The sequence below is a fragment of the Ceratosolen solmsi genome, unplaced genomic scaffold, assembly GCF_000503995.2.
Source record: "Ceratosolen solmsi marchali unplaced genomic scaffold, CerSol_1.0 scaffold48, whole genome shotgun sequence".
Lineage (NCBI taxonomy): Eukaryota > Metazoa > Arthropoda > Insecta > Hymenoptera > Agaonidae > Ceratosolen > Ceratosolen solmsi.
In genome coordinates this window covers 1,589,549-1,607,443 of record NW_011948440.1, presented here as the reverse complement: position 1 = coordinate 1,607,443, position 17,895 = coordinate 1,589,549, and the positions used below count along the sequence as shown (strand labels likewise).

At 30.4% G+C, this 17,895-nt stretch overlaps 1 protein-coding gene across 1 annotated transcript in view; it reads left to right on the top strand.

Moving 5' to 3' along the window:
• LOC105365630 (homeobox protein 5-like) overlaps positions 1-17,895 on the top strand; it is a 374,046-nt gene that overhangs the window by 9,211 nt on the left and 346,940 nt on the right. Inside the window, exon 2 of the mRNA XM_011503844.1 lies at positions 2,505-2,585. Within this exon, the coding sequence (XP_011502146.1) occupies positions 2,505-2,585 (81 nt within the window). The remainder of the gene's footprint in view (positions 1-2,504; positions 2,586-17,895) is intronic.

The following is a 17,895-nucleotide window of genomic DNA, read 5'->3' as shown; positions in this document are numbered from 1 at the left end:
TAGAAAGCGAATAATCATCACACATAGTGATATTGATAATCGTAAGCTTCAAATAAGATTCATTAAATAAAGAATATTCGACGTGTTTCAATTATTGTTGTACATTGTCGTGCATCTGTTTAAAATATTTTAAAATCCCAATACGTCAAATATTTCAAAGTTAAAATTACACTAGCATGGTTGTGCGCTCGTCGAGGATCGAGCTGCAACTACTCACCCAAAAACTTCGTCCAACTAGCAGCAAACGATAATTTCACAGATTCACAAAAAGGTTGACGAAAGGCATCGATCTAAGCAAAAACATAAACAAAATGAGTTTAGTGGTAGGGAGCCTCCAGGAAACAGCGATCGAGTCATCGACAGCTTATCAAGCTCTAATCCTCACTGGGACACTCGCAAACCCCTTGAACGCAGAGAGGTAACTACGGCCAGCCTCCCTACGGCCGTAATATTGGCCAGACTGCAAGGCCAAACGCACCTGAGAGTCCCCCGCTCCCGACATACACAGGCCACGTGGTATTCGAATTCACGTCTAGTCACAACTCGTAAAGAGCCGATCGGCTCTCCACATAGGCCCCCTACTCTTGATATACGACGGAGTCAATAACTGTTGGGGCAGCGCGTATGTACGTGGAGCTATGGGCGCTTACACATGTAGGGGCGGAGAGCGCGAGGACGATTGTTTGCGCGGCTGCGGCTCCAGTCCAGCAATAATGTACGATCCGATGCTTTTCTTCGTTCTCGTTTTCAGGCGACGGCGCGTGTATTCCCGTTTTTTCGACCAGTAAAAATATATGGCCGCAACTTTTTTACGAGTCGTACGTGCGTTGGAAATTCTTGCCGCCTCTGTTGATGTCGATACTCTCGCTCGATACGGGAATAATGCGATTTGGTACTTTTTCGGCGCGGGTTTGACCCGAAGCCGATTGCCGCGACTCTCGGAGCTTGGGCCAGTCGACGAGTAAAATGTTATATTCAAGTTTGCGCCAAATTTTATAAATTATCACCTTTACAAGAATGGTGAATTATTGAGATTGGATGATATTGTTATAATTGGGTGGATTCAATGCCAATAATCGATTATTCTAGTGTTTTTTTGCAATCCGCTTCGGTTCGGCAGTTATTCGGATAAAATTTTGATATATCGTTGGATGTGTATTTTTAGATACGCCTTTGTACATATAGATAACAATAACTACACATTTAAATAGATAAAATTATAATAATGTATATTAATTATATATACTATTAACAATTTTCAGTTTTTCTTTTTTTTTTTTTTTTTTTTTTAAACAAAATAAGTTGATGTATTTTAAGTTATATTTAGTGTTAGTTAAATTAATAATATCAATAAAATGCAAAGAAAAATAAAAAAAAAAAGAGAAGAGAAAACAATTATTATAAGTATGCGTAAACGGGTATTGACGTGCAAAAACAACTACGTAATTTTAATCAATACTTATGTACTTGAATAAAACGATATTTCATATTTTTCTTCAGCATTAGGCAATAATTTTCGTATATTACTTAATAAATCGCATGCAATTTCTGTTTCGTTTTAACGCATGAGTATTTATTACGGTAATTGAATAAATGCATCCCAATTTAAATAACATTACAATGTGCTAAATGAATTTGTAATCCATATTCGCACGAGAATAACATATAATTGAAATTGAAGATTTTTCATCCAATAGAATCATAATTAATTGAATAATAAATAATAAATAAATTATTCATATGTTATATATACGGAATGTAGAATTATTCTAAATGTATTTATCCAAATGTGTTTAATAACGTCAGTTATACTTATATTTAATGATTGATAAGTTTATGTAACATCAAATTTATAAAATAAGAAAAATAATAGCAAAACCGATTTAAAAAATAAAAATGTAATTATTAATCTTCAAGAAAAAAAAAGAAGCATAATAGAATTTTTTAAGCTAAAAGTTAATGTTACAAAGTGGAAGAATTTGAAATTATTATGGCATTGCACTAGAGATATAGTATATTGTAGTATTATAACATGGGTGCGCGCACGACCTTGTGTCCAATTTTCCTTTATGTACATATATGGAAGATGATACGCGTGAATATGTTCATGAGGTCTAGAGATTATGAAATTATATTTATATGAGTGTAAGGCAAAAGTAACAACGGTTAATACAGGCCAGTAGTAATTTAGGCAGATGAGCTTGTCCTTATGCAATTTTCTCTCTTTGCATTCCTTTACTACCATTATTAAAACATACAATAGCAATATCAATAAATCGCAATGATTTTTTTGTTATTTTTTTCATATTAACAATGCCCCCCCCCCCTACCCACAGTTAGAATAAATTTTTATTATACATGCCTATCTACATATATCACAACGCATACATTTTTATTCGTTTTTTATACATCAATTTAGAAAATGTTTACATAAGTAAATTTGTTATGTTTTATTCGAGGCATCTATATCTTATTACATGCACTCATAAAACTTTTTGTTATAGTACATGGGCTCGTTTCCCGTAGCAGGTTTCGACGTTGCTTGCCGTGCGGAATATTTGCGTGTGAAGCTTGATCTACTCCGAGTAAGTACTACTTTATTTTTAAGAGTATTAATTTGATTATTTAAAAGTTTCAGACTTTTATAACAAAGATAACGTTGTAGTGGCTTTGTAATAATGGAATTCACTATGCGAGTTCGATAAACCATATATTATATTTATTAGCATCTGTATGGAAATAACTATATTTTACACGCACACTTATATATATATATATATATCTATATATTATGGCAAATAAAGCCATTTAAGTCAATATACGTACTTGATTTTAAATACATAACATAAAAAAATTTTTTCTCGAACAATCAGAATGTAACGATAAATAAATATAATAGGATTAGAATTTCATAATAAAAAATCATAAAAAATTTATTTCATTCTTGATTTTCTGTGTAATTAATAAAAACAGAGCTTGATTTTATTTGTAAATTATGATTCATTAATTCGACGAGAGAAAAAAGCCTTTGGAATAATGAGGCGATAGCTTCCTAATGCCTCATGCTAATATCACTGTAATAACTAATAATTTACGTCGACTGGCTGAACGCAGATTACACATCAACGTTAACACCTCTTCGCTTGAAAATTCAGCTCACACCTCACGGCTACCGAACCTCTTGCAATATACATTACAGGCTGCACTCCAACGAACTTGGGATAGGTTTTCGAATCGTCTCGTAAATATCAGTGAGCGTATGTGTAATCGCCCTGGTGAGCGAGCAAAATGAACGGACTCAAATTTTTCTATTAGCTTATAACGTTTCGATCTATAACTCGCGGCAGTATCGTAATGGTGTGGAGGTCTCGGCATGTGGAGGAGGGTACTGGAAAAGGTGTATAAATCAAGCACCGCGTAAGGCTCAATCGTAAAACCCGCCAAGCCGCTCCTTACTTTTAGGCAGAGACGCGCGCTCCTCGTATATTTAACTCTGTCGCTCTATTTCTATCTTCTTTTATCTCCCGGCTCTCTCGCTCCTTCTCTTCGCGTTATTTACAATCCCTCGTTCGCTCGCGTAAACTCGCTTCCTTTAAAATGCAAATCGAGTACTGAATAATACATTTGTATACCCGTGCAACTAGATTTAGATTGAGTTCGAGAGTGCGGGGGTGAATGCTTTTCAGGCGAGAGGCGAAAACTCATGACGTCTGAGTATCGCTTGAGAAAGCCAGAAATTAAGATGAGCTTCTGTTGTTGTTGTTGTTGCCGCGGTTGTTATTTCCCGAAAAATGGAATGCTCATAAGATTGGCTACGATCGTTCATGAGAAGCGTCTCTACGGCTTTTTAATTTTCATTTGCTTAGAGTGCTGTTTTATATATTTTGTTAATCTTCTGAGAATAGTTTGAAATATATTTCCCGGAAAATCCAAGTATACATTATGACCCACTTAAAATTAATTTTTATATGAAATAGCAAATATTTGTACAACTCTATGAAATTATAAATTTAATTTAATACTTATTGTACAAGAATTTAATTAAAATAATACTAGACAGTTTTAATAATAGTCATGAAGAATAAATTTTGTTTTCCAAACAATGTTATTGCGTTTGATTTTAAATGCGTACAGATACTTCATTAATGCTGTTTTTATAATTTGCTTTGACATTTTTAAATAGTTGGAAATTTTAATGAAATTTTTTTGAAATTTTTCGTTTGAGTTAAATTTTTTTCCCCCTTTATTATTTAATACCTTTTAATCTATTCTCGTTTATTATGTTTTATGAAAATTTTGTACTTCTAAAATTAGGCAATAAAATGCAAATTTGAAGACTAATATGTTATAGTGGAATTAAAATTGCACACAAGCTAATGGCTATTCTATAATATATTGACAATGAATAAAAAAAATTAATTTAAAATGAAAATGGGATGTCGATTGAGCTGCCAATATAAAGTGAGTTACAGTAGAAACAAAGATTTGTAGGAAAATCCAATAGAATGAATTTAAATACTAATTAATCTAGAACTTAATTTGTTGCCATTGAATGAATTTCAACTTGAATTTAGGAACTGAACTCTGTATCTATGAATGCCGTTTATTACACGTTCAAAATAGGTTATCCGACCATTGCAAAGACATTACTTTTTCTTTCACTTGCGCGTCAAGGAAATAATGTAATTTAACTTTCTAACCATATGATAATCGAATGTATAAACATATAGCTTATTATATATAGCGAGGCTTAATGATATTGAAAATTTCTACAACTTATTGAATTACAATTACTTTGTATATGACTTAATGAATCAGTCGATACTTTAATTATTTTATAAGATAAATTCTACTTACGATAAGGTATCTATTTAAATAAGTAAATGAATGGAATACCTTACAAATATAGTAAATTCTGCGATATTAGCAGTGAAATACTCATGAAAATGATATTAACAAGCCCTTATGTATGGTTTAATAGAAAATTTAATACCGTTATTTTCTCCTTATTTTTCACACACTAATTGCATCTTATGCCTAGTAAGTAAAATCTAAACGTAGATGAATTTGGCTTAGTTCACGCACATGGAGAAAAGTTACAAGAAAATCGGCGAGCTTCCTTACAATAATAAGCGATTTTGTTAATCGTGCACGAGAACAGTTTAGTCTGCACTAACTACCACCAATTTCCTTCTACTCCTCCTCGACGTCCCCTATGAAGTCTCGTCGATTACCGGCTATGCCCAGAAGGCATTGTAAACGCTCTGATTTATCACGGCACAATGGAACTGATGATACGAGTACTGCAGACAACGACAACGTCGATGGGACGATTACGGAGAAATGCAATTGATATACCCGTTTATTTATGTCTAATTGAGCTTGACAGAAATAGCTTTAGAATCCGTAATTGGAAGATACGAAGAATTTGAGCTAAGTGCATGGAGCCTGAATTTGTATTCGAATTAATGTCGATGCTTCAATTGGCTAAGGGAAACTTTTATATTACTTTATAATGATATACATATATATATATATATATATATATATATATATATATTAGTGAAATGTGTGTCCAGGCATTTAAATTCTATGACGTATTGCAAAATAAATATTAATCTTTTCTGCCTTCTTTATCTTGGTTCGATGTTCCATAATACATAATTAATTAGATATTATGTAAAATGTATGCGATAAACTTAATTATATTAATGTATAAGTGTAATACACAATCGTTAACTTTCGGTACGTTCATTAATTTAATATTATTATTTCAAATAGTCAAAATAAATGCAATAGAGTATCGATAGGTTGACAGTTTCATTCAAATACGATGTTATATAACAGGATTTGCTTTTTGAAGGAAATTTACAGGCGATAGAGCTGGCTATTTAATTCTAATTATGTATTTATAATTAAAGTTCATTTAAAATTATACTGCAATTAAAAAATCAGTCACAAATTCGTGAATTGACATTTATTTATCATAAAGTTGATAATTGGTAACATTGATTATAAATAGATTGAAAATTTTTATTCTGAATTCGACAAATTTCTTTATTATTTAGCTTAAAAATACTATATACTAAAGTAATATTATTAATCGACGTAAATAGCTTTAAATTCAACAAAATAATAGTTCTTTCATTAATGACTAATAAATGAATTTACCACAATATTATATCCGTTTTCACTTAGACAACGCGATGGTGCGGCATCGTGCAAATTTAATTTAACGCACGATTCTGTCTTAATGTGAAGAACAAACGCGGACGGGAAAACTATGAGAAGAAAGATTGAGAGCGGATGAAGGAGAAAGGAAGAAAGAGAGGCAAGAACAAGACGGAAAGGCAAATAGTGAAGAAGAGCCTCCGGAGAGCGAAGGATTCTACGGAGATAAATTATTCCGGGATGTCGCGGTGCATAATAAGAATCAATAAGACCCCATCGAGGTATAATGGACCGAAAAGCATCTTTACGTGAAAACGAGAGAGGTGAAAGAGAGATAAAGAGATAAAGTAAGTGAGATGAGAGATCGTTCGATTTTTGCGACGTGTACACAGTTAGAGTAAAGCGTGTTTCTCAGGGTTCCTGTTTTCGCATGTGAGCGATTAAATCGATTGTCGATTATAACGTTTAGCTATTAATTTTAGACTGCCACTCACTTGAATGTATTAAAGTACATCCATTAAAGAAAAATGTTGAATTCTTTTAAAAATACAATTTGAAACACTAAATAAAAATAAAACTTAATACGTAATAATTCAACAAAATATTCCATTTTCGTTTATTTACATTAAACAACAATTGAAGCATTGATAAGAATTATATTAACATTTGATATTAATCATAGAAAGTCAATGGATTAATGTTTTTCCGAAGCTGAATGACGATAAATATAAAATCATTCTTTATAATAAGATTATATAAGTATTTACTTTTGTGCAATAAGAGAAATACTTATTCTGTATTACGTTAATGAAGTTATAAAGTTTTTTTTTTAATCTTTAAGATTTATTTATATTATTAACATATAATAAATATAATAAAATTAGCATACTATAAGAAGATTTAATATTTTTATCATATTGAACATATCAAATTCAGGTTTTGTTTAAGATACTTGACATAGCATATCTACGTAAAAGTATTTGCATGTACGTATTTGGATTTTTACCCTTATAGTATATATATATATTGAATAGTATATTGAAAAGTTGCGTGCACAACTGTCAAGCTTCATTTCTCCATTCGAGATTCTCTTTATAAAGTTATTCGAGTATAGTTCAGTCACAAATTGCCTGATTTATTTATCCTGTCTCAAATTAACTATCGGGAATGGCTTCTTTATTATTGAATACGAGGAAGATAAAGTATGGATTTGATATCGCATAAGATGTTACTTAGAGCATTGATTTAAAATAAAGTAATTGATAAAATAGAATAATTAATGGTAAGTGCATTGTTTACGTTAGAGAACTATTTTAGATTAAATAGCAGGAAGAAGTTACGCTTCATTCGTCTTTTTCCAATTACTATAATTATATGTATAAGTTTAAATACTATAATTATGTATACTTATCGATTGCACCAATGATTATACTGGCCATAATATTTTACTACGGTTATGTTATATTTCACATAAAATAATATTGTATAATAGTAACTGACTTTTAAAAGTTAATTTCATATGTAAATATATTTAATTGGTTAAATTTTTAAATTCATTCGTATCTGTTGGTCGAATAATCTATTTGTCTATTGTTGCGAGTGCAATGATCATTTTGAAATATCGCTCTTTTGTATTAGTATCCATCTCATAAAACATTCAATAAAAATTGCAGAGAAAAACAAACGGAGACCATACGGCAGTTTATACGTAACGAGAAGAAGTAAAGGCTTGGATTCTTGTATTAATAGTCGATTATAGTAGCGTGGATCAGAAGCACCGTAATAAACGATAAAGTATGTCTGCAATAATCGCGCACAATAAACTGGCAGTAGTCCAGCATCTCGATAATTTCGTTTTTGATTATGACGACAATGATGGAAGGTACATGCGAGCATCTTTCTGTGGAGAGAATGAGGAAGTACCTTCAAAGCTAGGGAGAAGTTTAATAAGACGATGACATTATATCATGAATTATATAACATTATTTCCAAATATTACTTATTCTACAGTAAAATGAGGAACCGCTTTCTCAAATCATCACTTCGAATAGGATTTGAATAATTTGCTAGATTATAAAAATCGAAGATATTAATAAAATTTGTAACGATATTGCTGATTTAAAAGATTTCGCAATAGAAGAATAAATAAATTGAACTTGTAATGTAAAGCTGTTTATTAATTATCTAATATATATGAAGTCAAATTTCATTTATTAATATTAGTTTATATTTGGCCTACGCCAGCACGAGTATTTTCTCCCGTTGAATAAGCTTATATAATATTTATACATATTGTTTTACTTTCACTATTATAGCAAATATAAAAATTTCTAGATAATATAAATTTTGTTAATTCATTAAATAAATGATAGTATATTAATTATAATATTTTATAAAGAGACTAAATAAATTAACATATTATAATAAATATATTTGCAGCATCATGCTGGATTGTATAAGTTATAATAAATTTTTATCATAATTCAGAGTAGAATGTTCACTATATAATGTGATAATTAATATTATTTTTAAGAATCATTTCTTATTGGAGGGAGCGTTATTAAATGATGTAGGGAATAAAAAAAATATATATATACATTTATTTTATGCTCCTTTTAAATGTTTTCATCATTTGAAAGAGAACTGAAATTATTTTGTTTTCAATTATAATTATAAATTAAGTACATAGTCATATATATTTAAATAAGAAAATTTCTAAGAAGAAGATATTTATAAAGTATTTATTTAGATAAGTAATATGATGATAATGTTTGCGATAGGAATAGGATTACAACTATAGTAAGAAATCACGTTACTAAATAAATCCTTTCAATCTTCTTTCATCTTACTATAAAACTCGAATTTAGCGTGAAACGTGTAATTTTACTCAGTTTTAACTGTGTAGAGCTCAAATTATATTGCTTCAACATTCATAAATATCTTCAAATAAATTATATATTAAAAATTTATTAGAAAATTATAAATGTCCTTGCACATATTTTGTACATTTGCATTTGATGTTTGAAGATTCGATTCTTCCAAAAGTATGAATAATTTTTTTAATGCAAAACTGTGTTTCCATCAAATCATATCACATGAAAATAGATTCATTCCGTAAAAAATACATCGCAAAAGAATAATTATAAATGTAAATTTATCAAATGAATTTGCATTTATTATATTTGGTACATTAAGTAATATGTGGACTTATATTAAGTAATATTAGGTTTAAACACCACTTTACTTCCTTATTAAGTGTTAATGATAAATTACAGCTTTGCCATGATATCATGGATACTTAAGAAATATGAAAAGTGTAGACACGAAAACCGTTTTCAGTTTTTTTTTTTATTTTCGAAAGTCAAATAATATTATGAATTATAGCATTAAATCGTATAATCCGATCAAGTTGCTTATATATATTTGACAGTTATTACAAACGAGAGAAAAAATATACATTAAAAATAAAATACTAATTTATGAAATTATAGATTATCGTAAAATATTTTTTATACACATGTATGGTTATTTATGCTTAGTAATACAGTTTATTTAAATTTGTCTCTTGCTGATTACATATTTGTATTTGACTTATAATTCCAGTTTACGTAACAGATTATTATATTCTAGTTAAATTGTTTTCCCTTACTAAACAGTTTTCATAATTGATAGTATTCACAGTAATAAAGGAGTTTTTTTAATTACCGAACAAGAATCGTAGAGTATGATAATTTTTGTTTTGGGACATTATTTTCAAATAATGTTTTTTGTTAACAACTAAAGCTTTCAAAATTTATTCGGGATTTGGGAAACGAGTTCAAGAAGTTCAACTATTCGGCAAGCAATTCAGCATCTCATTTTCAATCTTTAATTCAATTCAATACATTTTGCATTCATACGGCAGGCGGCTGAACTTCAGAGTAACTTAAACGAGGCTTTACAAGCCATCATCACCAATAATATTAAGCAACGCACTCTACTTAAACTATGCAGAAACTATCTTTCCATCAGCTGACTCTAATTAAATCAATACCAAAAGCGAGTAAAAAGCCTTACACACGAAATCAGCCAAAAATGAATACAAGAATTCGAGTGTGGTTCCTTGTCTCGGAGAGCTTTCGGTAGTCCTTTCCCATTGTATACGTAAGCGCAGTCGGAATATTTCCCGTGGGCGACTGTAAACAGGCTTTTTGGGAAGAGATACGAAGCTGCTTCGACCTAACATAAGGGCATCCGCGTGAAATATGCGCGAGATTCTTGGCCGACGAGGTTTTTACCGGCGGTTGTCGATGGCTCGGCAAGAATGCAATTCTAGCAATTCGATCGGGCAAAAAAATCCAATAACTACATTCCTCTGTGGCTGGTCTCTACACGCGCATAGCTGCTTTTACCCATAGCTCCGGATATGCATAATAATGCATAATATACGATGTTCTTTGCCTTTTGTTTGGAAAAGCTGGCAAGGGGTAGAGATTTCGCTACCATTGGAAGAATTCTTTCCGTCGCGCAAATTTAAATTAAGTGAAGACGGAGGGTTAACGCGGTAATTCGGTTTGTATACTTTGACTGTTATTGGATGGCTTATAAATAAATTTTACTTATAAATATATTGCTTTCTACTACTTTGGTATTTAAATTTCGATGGTGGTTATTCAGATTTTCTCAGAGTGCATTCATTATGATTTATTCATTATTTTCAAAGCGATTCCTATTTCTAAAATGCTTATTATTTATTTGTTTGCATTATGTTATACACATATTATATAACATAATACGGTCCATCTAATGAAAACGACGAACATCGCTCACACTGGAAAAGACGCAGTTTTCAAATGGAATACGTACGGGAAGTTGAAAAATTACGGATCATACGACGAGGAAGATGAATCGTCTTGAGTTAAATTAGTTTTCTAAATTATCATTTTCATAGAAACTTTTTATTTTTATATAATATACAGCTCGTATCTTATGGAATGAAGTATAATAAAGTTGAAATTGAATTCTAAGGTCATAATCTTACATAAAACAGATTTTAAACACACCCGTGTAAACTTAGCGCTATTGCATTATTTCAATATTATTGGAATTTTTTAGAATATTTAAATATTTCCTCAATCAAGAGCATTGCATTTTTCAAATATCTAATTTAATCAAACAAAAAGAATTTATGGATACGTGATAAATATTTGTTTTAATTGTATTATTACAGGATTTGATATAAAGAGTCAAAATTTTCTAATAATTCTAACATTTTTATTATATACTGTAAAATGTATTTTTTGAGAAATGCCTATCAATATTAATGCAATTTCACAATTTTTTTTTACACCATTTTACCAAATTTAATTTTCTTAAATAGATGGAAACTGGAAAAGTGAAAATTTTCAAGATAGCATAGGTAATATATATGCATAAAGTCATACTGATACGAGTCATACATATTTCATTTACTTATAATTAAAGTATTTCGACGTTCCTATATTTAAACATTGTTATTATTATTATTAAAATTAATATTATTTTTTTAACTCTTTATTTATTAAATGTATTACATGCACAATGTACTGTCAAATATCAACAGTGCAAAATTAAAATGATTCATTCAATTTATATAAGATTTGATGGAGACGAATATCCGTCTTTTAATCTAGTTATTAACATAAAGTAATTTATGAAAGTAATCGAATAACTGAATTAACGTTTCACTTATAAGCATCGTTCGCATAACTGTTTTAGTTGACACATATACGCTGTTCAACCAAATATTATTATAATAAATATTATTTTATTAAGCCTTCCATTCTTACAGCTTTCGTCAGAATTTATACGCTGACTGTAATGAGCTCGCAATTAGACTGCGTAAGATCTATTAATTTAATAGAAGTATGTATGAAATATAACGATTGCCTAATTCGTTGTCTTATGTATTAAGAACCTTGAAAGTGCCAACAATTTGCTGTTCGTAATCATGGAGTTATTGATCGTATTCAATGTCGAGACTTACTTTTTGTCACGTTTTACGTATTAATATCCGTAATATAGCGGAGCACTTTCTCTCCCTGTCCTCATGTCTTGCCCTGTTTCTCGTATTCATATCTCTCTCTCTCTCTCTCTCTCTCTCTCTCTCACTCATTTACTTTATGTTTATTTTTCTGATGGAAAGAATTCGTTGTCATTACATGCGCACGCGCACATACCGTGACAAATTGTCTCATTACGCTTTGGCCTTCACTCAGTCGATATGCCTATTCAATGAGTTCTCGAGGCATACTTTATCATTGCTCATTATGCTTCGTTAAAGTTCTCGGGGTAATTTTTCTGGCATCGTGGCAACGCGGATGCGGATGATATTAAGAGATCGGTCGCCTTGTGAAGATTCGCGCCGCATCGAGAAATCATATAAGTCCGAGTAAGCTGCTGATGCGCACACTCGCAGCGATGTAAGAAAGCCTGTAATGATTGACGTTAAATACCTTCCCCTTGGCTTATTAAGGCCTTTTCTTTTTGGTTCCAGACGCGTGTAAGCGCGCCCACCGATGATTATGCGGCTCAATGTGAAATACTCGAGATGAGAGTGTACGCAGCTGAATTTCGTGAAAATTCTTCTTTCATTATTGCTTTATTAAATGCCGAAAAAAGTTTCACTGATTGATGGATACGTAAATTGAGTGTAAATTACTGTAGAACTCTCGGGCAGAATAAAATAAAATTGCAGCTTACGTTCGTATCGAATTTTATGCTCTGTTCGGAACGTTCGAATAATCGAATGAGAGTATCATCTTTAATTATTATCTAAAAGAAATTTTTACCTTGAAGATGTCGTGCATATAGATGATTGATGTAAATGTCCCTCCAACTGTCAAAGCAGATGGAAAATACTCGATGTATCTGTGCGTTCAATTATGTCGAGAGAAAAAATAAGAGTCGCTTGCGACCCCTATATTATTTATTATTTTTATCAATATATATTACAATAATAAAATTAAAAAAAACGTAATAGTATAATTGCGAGCAATGCGTTGGCTGCTCATCCATTCAATATTGATACAAGAAGTATAGCGGAGGGGCACAGTGTCGTATCAAGCATAGTCTATTAATTACGTGAGATCACCTCTCGTGAAATTGCACAATTTTCATGGAATTGGTAATGCAGTTGATTGGTGGGACTGGGCAGTCCTCGTGTAGCGCGACAAAGAGCATAAATCCGACGATGATGTGAGTGGAGAATGGCGCAAAGGCTCTTTGTGCCGTCGCACGTCAAAAACTAGAAAGAGAGAGTTTAACAATTAAGCGTGATTCAGCGAGGGCTGATTTAGCCGGCATCGGCTGGGTCCGGAGCCTCCACCCTTTCCTCGCTTTACCGGCATTTTTATTTTAGATAAATGCGTTTGAGTCCTTTTAGGGTGGAAAGAGTTAAACAGAGGCGGGGACGCAACTCTTTCTCCATTCAACAAAAGCGAGGTTTCTGTGCAATTTTCTTCCTCTGGTTTTTTGAGATGCCTCGTCGTTTCTTCGCTTCCGTTTCTCTTGTTCGGCATTTTAATCCCGGCCCAAGTTCCGTAATGGCTTTGATCTCACTTATGAGATATATCTCATTATAGCAAATTTGTAGTCTGAGTGTAAGCATGGGCTAGTGCTCAGTTTCGTTAATTAAAATTTTGATTTGACTTTGGAGTAACTGGATTTTCTCTTTTTTCGAAACAATGCTTGCCTGCTTTTAACAAAAAATGTTGATAATGAAATACCCACACACAAAATAAGTGTTTCATCAGTCATATGTATGTGCATTGTCATGTGTAAGTTTATTGCGAATTTTTCAATTAAAAAATTTCAAAATCCCTCATAATTAAATGCTATACAATTTAATTCAAACAAAGACATAATGATCGATTAACATAATTTTTGATAAAATATTTATTTATACTTTGAAACTTATTATTATTTTTTTAAATTTATGCCGTTCCTCGTTTAACGTTTCTATTATAATTGGTATTAGTAGCTATCACGTTGATTCATGATAATGTGATTCATGCAGCTTAATACAGAAAAACAATGTCATGTCATTAATAATTATGAGCATATTATATTAAAAATGCTCTAGTTTCTGATGATTTTTAATATTATCATTTTAAATATTTAGTTTTTTTTTATCACTTTTATAATTATCATGTAGCTATACAGTTTCATTATCATTGTATTTAAATATCTGATTAATTATTGGAAATTTATATTAAACTCCATAATAATATATAAGCTTCACATCTATATCGATGCTTTTTCTTTAAATGAGGACAAATATTCCGAGACTTTTCAATGTTATTGCAAGTACATTTATTTTAGTATATGTCTAAGCCTTATGTTTCATGCTTTTCTTTTAATAAAGTAATTAATTACGTTTCAGAGTTATTCATTTGTTAAATGAGAGTCATAGCATTTGGAACTGTAATTCTTATAGTCATTAGTATTAAAATGGTAATTTCAATTGCTGCTAGAAACTAAGTTAAGGGTATTGAAAAAAGTATCCACAAAATGAGCTTTATATTTCTTTGAATACAGGTAGAAAAAAATTAATGGAATTTGCATCATCAGCATTTTTCATTTTCTATAGCAAATATTTGCAAACAAATTTTATGCATAAACTGTAATTAGTTATTACGACGAAGAATACTAATTATATTAAAAGGAATTTTACCATTATACTCAGTAAATATGAAATTTATAAATAGTTAAGAAATTGCGTAATGAATAATAGAGTAAAATTTATGAAATATGTCTTGTATAATAAATATTCCTATTAAAAGATTTTCAAAACATATTTTAAAAAATTAAAATTTATTTCATTAAAATTAAAAATAGTTGCGTGATAGATTTGATGGAATATTTTTTAGATAATTGTGGAAATTCACTCCATGAAGTAATTGTATGTTTTTATGTTGTAAAATAACAAGTAACAATAGCGTGTTTCTAGTGAAAGCTCTGGCATTAACTACCCATTATTCATGTAAATGATTTAATTTCTTATTAAACAAATCTTTTATGTATGCATACATCTGTTCTTATTATTAAAATCATGCTCTATGATACAGAAAAAATGTCATAATACCAAATATATTATTGCATGCTATTTATAACTCGAATCACTGAAAACTGGATGTAGTTTTTTTTTCTATGGTGGTGAATTGAGGGATAAGAATTAATATTACACCTACAAAGAAATTGCGTGATATAATAGAACATTCATTATTTTCGCATATTTAGTTACAGTACAAAAGCTTCAGCTTTACTTGTATGTATTCTATTTTTCAAGAAAATCACCATAATTTAAAATATTAATTCATTAGAAATTTTTATTTTTCTAAAATATGTAAATTGTAAGTTATATAAGATATGTAAATTGTAAATATGTAAATTGTTAAAATGAAAAATGTAAATTATTTTATAGTTGCACATATATTAAATTCATATTAAAACGTACAAAATATATTTTAATGAAAATATATTTTAAAGAACTGATACTTTATTAGTTCCTTAATTAAAGTAGAGCCACCAACTACTAAATAAAAAAAAAAAAAAAATAAATAAATGGATTATATTTTGAAAAAATTTAATATTTATTAATATTTTGTAACTTACTAAGAGAATTAATTTTTTTTTTTTTTGAAATTTGAAAAAAAATACATATTCATTTTATTTTTTCAACAAATTTTAGTCATTTTAAAATTTTCAGTCTAAATTTTTTATGATAAATATCTTACTATTAAAATATTAGATGCAATATACATTGCAATAGAATAACTTTCTACATAAATTTAAAAAGGTATTTCTAAATTAAAATTTCTCAAATTGTTCAATTAAAAAAAATTTAATAACTCTGACAGAAATAATAATAAAAAATGTAATAAAATTTTTTGTAATTTTCATTAGATGTTTATGAAATTTATTCCACAAATATTTTCTTATGCTGTACATTTTCTTTCATCTATTTATAAAACTTTAATTACTAATTTAACATCAGTAAGTTTAACATAATTAATATGATTCTTAATAAATGATTGTTTTTAAATAATTGAATTTTCAACTTTATCATTAGAATTTTTCATACCGAATTATTTGCTATTATTGAAGTATAGAAAGTATTTGTGATAATAGTATCATATGAACAATAAACTATTTTATTTTTACAGTACTTGAAGATTGTAGACTGAAAGGAAAATATCATTTTGAACGAATTAGGATTTTTTAAAAATGCTTAAATTAATAAATACTTTTCTCATCGTATATAAGATATCGCATTGGTTTTTTTGTTTTTGTTTTTTTTTTAAATAATTTATTTAAAATAATTTATTATAAATATTAGGATGATTTTTTTATGCCTTTTTATAAAAAATCACTTTTTTATAATAGATTATAACTAAAAAATCTCTGAAACATGCCTTTCAAATATATTTATTTTATTTCACACATTCGGAGATTTAGTATGATAAATTAACATGATGAAAATAAGAGATAACCAATACCAATATTTGATTAAAAAAGTATTTACGATATTTATTTTCCACAAGGTTTGTGCATAAAAAATATTAAAAATATAAAAATCTGATAAAAGCGTACGAAATGATACAAATAATTCGAATGGTGAATTGCTATTTAAAAAGAAATGCCGAATTCACTCGTACAGTTGTTCTCGATCAAATTTAAACACTGTGTTTTTAAAACAAAATAAAGAAATTCTTTCTTTACAATAGTCTCTTCTTTTTTTTAAATATAATATTAATCTTCACAAACGGAGATCGTTATCTGTTATTCAGGAGAGATGAGTTAACGCAAAATGATAGGCTAAAGAAGCCATCCGTAACTTGCGAAATTGATTAACTGCACGAATTTGCAAATTACGAACGAGGATCCCGCGTCCACAAGGAAACCCAATTAAACTGACTAAGAAATGTCCACTTACTCTATCTCTCTCAGCATTCCCTAGCGCATGTCGAAAGGCCAACTTGATCCAATGTAGTTTCATACTAGCACCAGCTTTTTATTTTGCCTCTTTCGCCGTTTTGATCGACATGATAACGCAACGACTCGGTTCACCGCACCTCTAATGGATGAGGGAGGAACATATAGAGATAGAGATAGAGAGAGATAGAGAAGATAGATAGATAGATAGATAGATAGATAGAGAGAGAGAGAGAGAGAGAGAGAGAGAGAGAGAGACAGAGAGACAGAGAGAAGGACGTCTCTCATCGTCGTCAAAAATCTAGGTCAGATACACATGCACAAATGCACACAGATTAAGGCGCAGGTACCTCGTTAAATAGCTCCCGGGTGCAGTTCAATGGGTGGCGAGATTGCCGCCTTTCTTACACCCTTCCACTCTCCGCCGCCCTCTCGCTTACACGCTCACTCTCTCATGCTCTCTCGCCTACTTCCCCCACTCGCTCTTCTCACTCTCGTGCGAGCACGCCACGCGTTTAGGCTTTTTTTTTTAAATTGCGCGCAAGTGAGAGAGAAGAAGGGAGGCTCAGCAGGCATTCGCTGAAGGGTCATTGAACTTGGAGGCCGAGCGAGGTCCAGAGTACATGTGCACAAGAGAAAGAGATTCGTCGATGATCTCAGTAGTTGTGTGGAACGCACCGATGTCGATGCACGACGGCAGGGAGGAGGTGGAGTACGGCTTTTCGGGCCTCACCGCGAATTGGCTTCGTCGTCGTCTCTTTGCCTTCGTTT